Below are 9,893 nucleotides of genomic sequence, written 5' to 3' on the forward strand. Positions count from 1 at the left end.
ACATGATGCTTCTTTATGGGTTTCTTGGAAATGTTTTTTTGTGATCTCAGATTTGTATAGGTATACTGGTACATGATTGATGGGAGGAAAGTTTGAGCTTTCAGGGACTTGGCGTGAACATCGAGGCGGGTATTTTGTACCAAAAAAACAACAGCAAAACTCTACAATAATTTGCTCATACATCCAGAAGCCTTAGAGTATATTCTGTCACAGCCCATAGCAACGATGTAAAGTCTGGGCATGTTTATTGAAAATATGCAGTTTTTCCAAGGGCTTGATATAGACTAACTAATTAGGAGAGATTGGAGCTTTTTAAAATGCTAAATTGTCCCCTACTACTCTCAATGACCCGAGTCACTTCCTGACAGCGACTTTTGGGAGATGGCCTTTGTGGGGCCATTCTGTGTGGTCTAGTTTGGAGGAAATCGCAGTTTACCAGGACCACAATCTGACATCAGCAATAGGAATATTGTTTACTCCTCTAATAGCATCACAGTGTTCTTTGGAGAAATGTTAAGAACCTGTTTTCTCCGGGGAACATGCTTCCCTTCTTCCCTGCCTCTGCACCTAATAGGATTACTGAATTCGCTCTGGTTTGAGTTAACAAGCCACAAAATTTTGATAATTGAGCAACACTTGCCTTCCAGACCTGTTTCCAATTGAATTTTACTGACCTAATTGAGGCTTAGAATTGTTGCGACACTATAACCATATTTTCAAATCAATTTGTGGTTTAAGATAGTTAAAGTTTTCTTTTCTTTTATAACCCTTTCCGAGTGCTTTAGAATTTAGTTATCTCAACTTTGCATAAGCTATTTACTTTATATAATGCTTTACAAAGACAAATGTTAAAGTTCTGTCCTGAAAATGGCTTCATGCAAACTTATTTTAAACAGATTCTTCCCGTTGAGCTGTAATGGCAGCTACCATAGAGTGTGTTGGACAAACCTATTAGATCAAGTACTAGGAGAGCTTTGGCAAGTCCAATTAGAATGGTTTACCACAAATAAACTTATGTGGCTTATGTGGTATCTGTCCTTGCAGACCTCAATGCTGAACATCTGTTACTTGGTATAATTCCCAGTTCAAAATGATGAGTTTAAGAGTTGCACGGTTTGTATTTCTAACAATTATACCTAGATTGGCAGTTACATAATATTTTGATGTTGGGACATCATGCCTCAAACCAACTGCATTTAAAGAACAACAAAGTTTAAAAGATAGAAGCAGATTAAAAAAAAACATTGACTGTATTAGATTTAAAATCTTTACTACACGCAAACACACAAAATAAAATAGTTGGTAGCCAGGCAACGTTGTATAAATGACATTTTGTAACTGCAACTTCAGCTGACGTAGTAAACATATAATATATCTGAAATGTCATTCTGACCAAAGGAGAGGGGATAAAATTTATAACTTAATTTCATCCAGATCAGCAGTTTAAGAAGAGTAGCAAACAGTTTCCTTTGAAAGCTATAAAATGGGAATACCCTGTCCTTCACTGTGAAAAGAAGGAGAGTGAAAGTCAGCACAGCATTTTTTGGGGGGGTTCATCATCTTATAGCAGGTTTTCTATCTAAATTCAGGTTTAAGTTTGGATTTTGAATTAGTAAATCCAGGCTTGTTCATCCGGCCAAAACAAGACAGCTTCTGAGATAGACAGTAAGATATACAGCCTGTTTATAGCCGTGTAAAATGATGACATTATTTAAAATCTAACATCTGCTCCACCTTGCATTTGGTTCCCTGTGGTAACTTTTGCTTCAAAAGATGAGATGAGATCGAACATGCAGCTTCAGGTGGAGATCATGCACAGAGTAATAAGAAAAACAACAACACTGCTCTAAAGAATGTCCTGTGAAATTCAACTGAAATTCAAGCAAGTCTCTTAAACTGATTTTTAAAAAACAAAAATTAAATTGTAAATAAACATTTATACAGATCGGTGTATAAAGATAAGAGTCAGGATAAAAGTAACAAAACCTTCAACAGAACTGTCTGTATGTGGTATAAATACCATGGTACAGTGAGGACATTATTATTTAAAGAAATTCTGCCACCGGGATTTAAGTGGCAAAACCTGAATGTTTTCTAATGATGAAAAAATAAAATGGGTTAGAAGTTTCCCAAAAGCAACTTCCAGGAGGAACTTGTTTTTAAATGGTCTGCTCTTTTCTCTGTGTGCCTTAACCTTAGTACAGGTTTGTTACTCTTACAAGAGACGCTACTCTTCTGTGAAACACAGTGATAGCGGCATCATGCTCTGGGGTCGCTGTTCTTTAAAACAAAGGGTGTTTGATCAAGGTGAATAATATGGTCAGAAATTCTACATAACATTTTTTTGTTTACTCCAAACCTTCAAATGGCTGCAAAAATGCTGACTGTGCTGGATTTGCTCCATCCCAGTCCCTCTACTATTATTCAATCAATCGATCGATCAATCTTTATTCAAAGTCTGTTTGTAATATCAAAAGTAGTGAAGGTCTATAAAATTAAATAAAAACATAAAATAATGAATAAAATACACATACAGTAAATCAAATCAGACACAAAAAGTTAATATTAGATTAAAAAAAAAAAGATATTATTAGGAAATTAAATTAGAAAATAAAACCATTAATAAAAATCTGAAATTTTGCTTCTGCTTAACTGGAGTTAAATTTCATTGTTAAGTTTCATTGTTAGTTTCATTGTTAATTTGTCTTTAACAAATATTTTGAAATAACACAATGATTATTTTGAGGTTTGTGAAATACAACAGGGAAAAACTCTGACTCAAAAACGAGTCCTAGGAAGATCTACAGACAGCAGGTTACCTGGTCTAATTTCCCTGTTGGAACATTGCTTATATAAAAGCTCCAACAGGAACCAGATCTAAATTCTAAGAAACAATCCTAAAATATTCATTCAGTCAGAATAACATGGAAGTAACTCACATTCTTTTACCACTTAGAAGATGAGTGTTTTATTGACAGTTATCCATCTTTTTGTATACAGAGCTGCATTATTCCAGTTTAAAGTAACAAGGGTTATTCATTATTTCAAGGGAACTGGACGAAGGTTTGCTAGACTTGACAGCAACAACCTATTTATCACATAAATATCAAAAATACCCAGATTCTTGACAGAATAAAAGCTAAAACATTTTAAGTAACAATTGCACTGATACAATCTTTTAATAATAATAATAATAATAATAATAATAATAATAATAATAATAATAAAACATGAATCATCTTCTTTTTTTATCTCCATTCAAGAAAAAGAAATAAAGTTGTACCAGTGGTTGTCCTTTAAAAAGCTACAGTTTTCCTTCCTTCTTCCCACTTGCTTTGATAGATTTCTATTCCAGACATGATACTAAAATATCTTACCACACATTGATTTAAAAAAAAGGACACATTTTTTTTTTTTTTAAAGAATTAAAGTTCTTGAGTTGCCTAAATGGACACCATAACTAAATCTGATGGCAAATCATGGGGTTTACCTGAAGAAGGTTTTGGAGGAAAAATATAAGACTTTGGAAAAGGATTGTCTGCAGATTGTCCTCAGAATCTGATAAATAATTTGATGAATATGTTTTGCAAATGAATGTGGGTAATACTGCCAATTCAAAATGAAAGACTCCTACACTTAAAAAAAATTATTCATTCATTCATTTTTAAATATCACGCAGCTCCCAATTAACATTTGAGATGAAATGTATTTTTAGGCTTTCGAAACAAATCTTTGTATTGGTTTGTATAGATTTGAGCAATTAAGTGAGTTCACACTCCATAGTTGCTTTTCTGAAGCTAACAGGCTCCCTTAAAAAGCTTTTGTTAACTGAACTATCTAAGAATCCCATCCCATAAGAATATCCAATACAGTAAATTTCCCAGATTAACAGCAGCTTGGAGGAAACTACTGTAAACAAAAAGTTTTCATAAATGTAAAAATCTAGATATTGTTTCTCTTCAATCCTTCTGGAATACCTTTTTTATTCTTTGAGGTGGAATAAAAAAAAGCATAACGGGCGTGCAGGTGGCGCAGTGGTTAGTGCGCACGACCCATGTATGGAGGACTTAGTCCTCAACACAGCCGACCCGGGTTCAAACCCTTTGCGTCATGTCTCTCCCCCTCTCTCATACCCTCTTTCCTCTCAGCCTACTGTTGAAAAAAAGAGCCACTAGTGCCACAAAAACAAAAAGAAAATAAAGCATAACTGGGGGTCTTATCCTTATCCTGAAAGCAGAACACGCACGTAGTTAATCATATGGTTTCCGATAATTCATAGTAACAAAGGGTCAGTGAAAGCAGATCAGGTCAAGCTCTGCAGAAACATCTGCAGCGAGAAAGCACACACTGTATATAATTGTACACTTATGTTCTTCCATCAACATGAATATTTTGTTAGCTGCTCGGTGATGCAATCCAAAACATTTACGTACCAGTGCCATGCCACAGGGTTTAGATTGTGGGGAAATAAGAGGAGTAGGAAAACATTTTACATAGGAGATACCTGCTGGGATTCTGGTATGAGGATACACATTTCCATAGATATTATTTTCTTAATACAGCTTTGACCTTCAAAAGTGTTTATCTTCACGTGCTTTCTTGCTCTTGAGCTAGGATCTAAATGTGTGTGTGTGTGTGTTGTATGTGTGTGATGCACAGGTCTTGTGACACATGGCTTCAGACAGAGAGTGTCTGGAGGGAGGGGGAGTCTCCTTTTGGTGGGACTCAAAACAAGTGACGCATGACTAAAGAGGCCCAGGAAGTTCCAGCAGACTGCTGTTTTTGCTGAGATCGTGTGTGTTTGTGGGTGGGTGCGTTTGTGTAAGTGTAAGCAGGGCCCCACCGGGGACAGCATGGGGCAACACAGGCTGGAGTGTCTGGAAAAACTCTGCAGAGTGACAAAAGGAGCAGTGTCCATTGCAGCATTTCTGTCTGCAACACTTTACTCCCCTTGGAGTGTAATAGAATGAAAGCAGCGACAACCGGGTTGCAAAAGCTGGATATATTACACTATCTAAAGGAGCTTGTCGACTTACATAAACAATATGAGCAGCTCACTCTGCTTAAACACCTTTTGGTTTCTTACGTATAGCAGTGGATTAAACTACATAATGCCGAAAGCTTTACAAAATGCTTTGCTGTTTCTCATTTATACGATTCCATTCCTAAAATCAGCATTTGGGAGCTGTTGTTATGCACCGGGCACAGAGAAAAACTTTAGACACAGCAGACTTCAGTGCTATCAGCCCTGTTCTAATCTCAGCCCCATGGGACAGACACAGCCTTGTTGCTCCCACATGGTCAGAGCAGACACAACACCAGGAGGGAGCATGTGAAGGTTCTAATTAGCTTACACTGTAAGCTCTGTTGGACAGACATGGCCAGACATGATTGTATTTCATCAGAATTCTGTCATGGTTTCCTCGATATATTCTAGATATTATGTTTCTCCAGACCAACATGTGCAAATTTCTTTCAGACCCACTTTCTCAATAGTTGACTCTCAGGAGATTCGCTTTATTTCATTGCAGTGCCGAAATGAGAAAAAAATCCTTGCAAAAAAAAAAAATGGCTATCAACCTTCATCAGACCATTTCTCAATGGGAATCAAGATATGGCAATTCATTATTTCATGACTTTTTAAAATCTATAAGATGTTTATTGATAAATGTACGGACAGTTAGCCTGCATGCATTTGACTAAATATATACAATAAACATGGTATAATAACAAATAAAACATCCTTTTTTGCAGTCCTGCACATTTCATTTATTTTCATATATGCAAAACCTTAATATAGAGGCTCTAAAATCCTGTGACTGATTTTATTACACATTCCTTATAAGCACTTTTTTCTGTTATGTTCATTATGAGCGATAAAAGGTGAAAGACTGATTACCATCCTCTGATGCCCTTCGCTCCTGTTGTCCTGTCCTTGTTTCACTGCAGCTTCTCGCTGCTCCTCTAGAAGGAAGTTAGAGTTCAGGTTTTGGCTTTTAACTAACATCGAAGGACAGGACAGGAAAGAGAGGATACCAGGAGCTGCAGGATAAGAAGAGAAAGCAGCTGGCATGCTAATCCCTATATGCTGCAAGCCCAGTGCAAAACAATCAAGTGGTTGAAGATATTAGTTCTTCAAAGCTGCGCATTAAAATGTTATCTGTATTGGAAACAAATTTAAAACAAATAATCTCCTGTCACACCTTCAAGTGGATCACGTCAAGAAGGCCAGAGATGAACATTTCCAAGTGAAATAGGTGAGTTCCTATTTTTAGCTAATGACCAGATCACTTAGCACCTAGTTTGCATGAATCACACCAACTGTGGTCTAATTCTGCCTTTCCATATTTGATTATCCCCATTTGCTTTAAGTTGATAACAACTAATAACTTAAAGCCAATATATAAAAATCTCTGGGAGTGTTTTTAATATTAACATTAAAATTATATATCTTTGTTGCTCAGGCTTACTCAAGCCATCTGTCCCAAATTTAGCTACATTCAACTATTGATTTTAAAAATCTCTGTTGCTTTAAAATGTCAACCGCTCTTGTTTCACACATATAAAAAGGACCAACACTTTAACAAACAAATACAACAAAAAAGTATCAATCATGCATAGATAGATCATGTCTTTTAAATCATTCTTTTAATTTTTTTTTTTAACAGTTGCATCCTCCTCCCATCAACAGCGATTTGTTTCGGGAGACATCTGATCTTATCTAGCCACCTGGAAACGCGAAAAGTATAAAACCATTGGTCAAAGGCAGTCTTGAGAGGATCAATTTGCAGTTCGCCTCATGACATGTAAATATCTGAAGTCCTAATCCAAAATTGAGATTCATTTTTGACAGAACAACAACCCTAAACATTAAAAAAAAATAAAAAATAAAATGGGATTTCCTTCATTTCTTTTTATTTAGTCTCTAATAGTTAAAGTGCAAGCTCTCCCACTTTTCTAAGTGGGAGAACTTGCACAACCTGTTACTGACTAAAAACGTATTTTCCCCACTATATGTATTAAGTCGAATACAGTTCATCAATGTTCTCATGTTTTTATGTGATTAAAGATACTTAATTCTGGGTTATAAGGCTTTATAACAATCTCAAATGGTCAGGTACATGATGTGGGCTGAAAATAAGTAAGACATGTAAAGGCAAATATGTGCCGAAATGAAAAGCAGTGTTAATCAAGGATACTGATTAAAAAATACAATCTGCATCAAGGATAAAAGAAGTGTGGCTATCAGATTAAGGCCCAGAAGGTAAAGAGAGGCTATAAAATGGCCAAATGACAACTCCAAGGTTCTGTCATACTGTTTTGCCAATAACACACAAGATTTGTGAGAAATGTTTCTGGCTGTCAGCCTACAGTTACGGTAATTTCATTATGGATACGTATTCTTAAGATATATTGGAGACAGATTTCTTTTACAAAGTTAAAAATAATTTCTAACTATAACCTGAAATCAACCTGAATCACATTATGCTTCATGCCATCTTGTGTAACCACGTGATCTCTCACACCTTCAGTGCTGTTTCAGAGCCTCAAGGCAGACGCCTACAAGAATCTGTCCTCCTTCACAAAAAAAGGGGGGAAAGGATTTCCCATGTGAAAAGCTTGTTGTTTGGTGTTGGCTCAGGTTTGAATCTTGATAAAATAGATTCCAGTAACTCCTATGAAATACTCAAAGACAACATACAAATCCATCTCTGACAAGATGTATTGTTACTAAACAGATGCTGCACAACTTTTAGAAGATTGATTGATGTTTGTCGGGCTCAGGCAGAGGTTGACAAGAATCCAATGGAAAACTGACTTGTCAAAATAAATCTTATGTGGTGCCAAATTGCATAAACACACCTCTGGGTTTCAAGCAAGGCAGAGCAGCACAGTAAACCTGTAGGAAGAAATGCTGAGGACACAGATAACACTCAGCAGTTCAGGTCCAGTATATTAACCTCTCCACTGGTAATACTTTTGTATTTATCATCATTATTTTTTTGATAATTACACGGTTTTCGCATATTATTACTCGAATGTGACTTTATATCTTTGTTTTGCCACATTACAAGCAAAGAGAAAACACTGGTTATCAAAACAACTTGCAACTGCACATTTAAAACACAACAGCACCCCCATGTGGGCGAACTTAACATTTCACCCTATGATTGAAAAAGGAAATCTGAAATAAAACAATCAAGCAGATTGTGTTGCGTTTAAATAACTTGCTTAAACTTTTTTTTTTTTTTTATCTAGAATTATTTATCTTTTATATCTGAAAAAAGTGAATGTACACTTGGGTTGAGCTGCAATTGAATAGTTGAGATCAATAATTTCTCAAAACCCAGGCCCAGATTTCTGTCAAAAACTGTAAATACATTTGCATTTTTTATCATTTTATAATCTTGATTCATTCTTTTTGTGTTTGAATTTGCAAATGTTGAAATCATTTGTTTCCCTGACGTGAGAAAACTGTTTGAGGGCAGCTCATTTTTTAAACTTTTTTTTAAATATGTATTTTACATAAAAATAGAATTTATCATACCTTTCCTTCTAAGTAACACTAGAAATAGAAACCACCATCTCTAAACAAGTTTAAAAGGGTCATATGCGGTTACATACAGACATTTCTACAAGGTCCTCTTTTGCAAAAGGGTTAATTTTGTCCTTCATGACGCTCCGTAGTCCGTTTTTTTCACCTGTCTGAAAGCTAAAGATGGCTGAAGCTCCTCCATGCCCCAGTCGATTCTTCTGTCACAGATGCTCACAAGAGATCAGTCCTCGGCTTCCCGTGAGTATTAAACTAGGGATAAACTAGTGAAGACGAAAGCTACATGAAGGAAACCCTAGCGGGGCTGTTTTCGCCTTCATATACTCCGGTTCTGCTGTTAGCATAGCAGCAGTGCTAGCAGCCTCCTGGGAGGCTCCGCTTATCATTTCACGCCACCTGGAATTTATGTCAGGGTCTGCTTACATCAAAACAGTACAATCGTAATTACTAAACTTATTTAAATACCGCTTGTGTAACATAACTTAGAATAATATTAATTTTGTCTGTCTTTGTCAGGCTAATTGTTTGGATTAATGGTGTTGCATTTACTAACTGAAATCCTGGAATTTCTCTCTGTTTGATAAGAATAATAGAATAATCTGTCACTGCTTTTCAAAACATCACTTATCTAGTTCCTGGTTATTTCCTGTAGCTAAATGTCCGCCTCTTATTTTAAGAGGACCAATAAAGCGATCACATAAATAACACTAGTGTTTGGCATGAAATAAAGTCGATGGATCTGAATTAATACAGCTAACAACCACCTTACCAGCCTACTGGATCAACAATGGTGCTCTGTATCAATAAATAGAAAAATTATATTTAACCTTTAGTTGGAGTTGGTGATAAGTCAGAAAAAATGATACATAAACCATCAAAGCGAGTTTTTCCTCTCCACTGTCACCACAAGCATGCTTAGTGTGAGGGATTGCATTCAAGTCAATGAGTCGATGCAATCAGATGGTTTTCCTTAAATAGAAAACTCTAAATCAATCTTACTGTATTATCTGGTGAACTGTAAAGTGCCTTGAGATGACGTGTGTTGTGAATTGGTGCTATATAAATAAACTTAATAGAATTGAATATAATAGATGTCTACAGATGTGATGCAAAAACAGCAACTAGTTTTTGAATTTCAGCTATATATATAACAGCTATATAACAGAAAGTAAACCCACTTGATCCATAGTGTTTGTGCATCCTATGGGGGGGATATATCAGTTTGTTAAGTGTGGTATGTATTGTTGATAAATTAGTTGTTTTATTTATTTTTTTCTTTTCTCCTAATAATTGAAAGGAGATTAATTTAAGAGCTGACAGCAGTTTGAGCTTCATATTA

At 35.8% G+C, this 9,893-nt stretch overlaps 1 protein-coding gene across 1 annotated transcript in view; it reads left to right on the top strand.

Annotated features, from left to right (window-relative positions):
- Nucleotides 1-8,667: 8,667 nt before the first annotated feature.
- rnf126 (ring finger protein 126) overlaps nt 8,668-9,893 on the top strand; it is a 10,152-nt gene continuing 8,926 nt past the window's right edge. The window contains exon 1 of the mRNA XM_015398700.1: nt 8,668-8,794. Within this exon, the coding sequence (XP_015254186.1) occupies nt 8,720-8,794 (75 nt within the window). The 5' untranslated portion in view covers nt 8,668-8,719. The remainder of the gene's footprint in view (nt 8,795-9,893) is intronic.

This window comes from Cyprinodon variegatus, unplaced genomic scaffold (assembly GCF_000732505.1).
Source record: "Cyprinodon variegatus isolate N-32 unplaced genomic scaffold, C_variegatus-1.0 Scaffold954, whole genome shotgun sequence".
Lineage (NCBI taxonomy): Eukaryota > Metazoa > Chordata > Actinopteri > Cyprinodontiformes > Cyprinodontidae > Cyprinodon > Cyprinodon variegatus.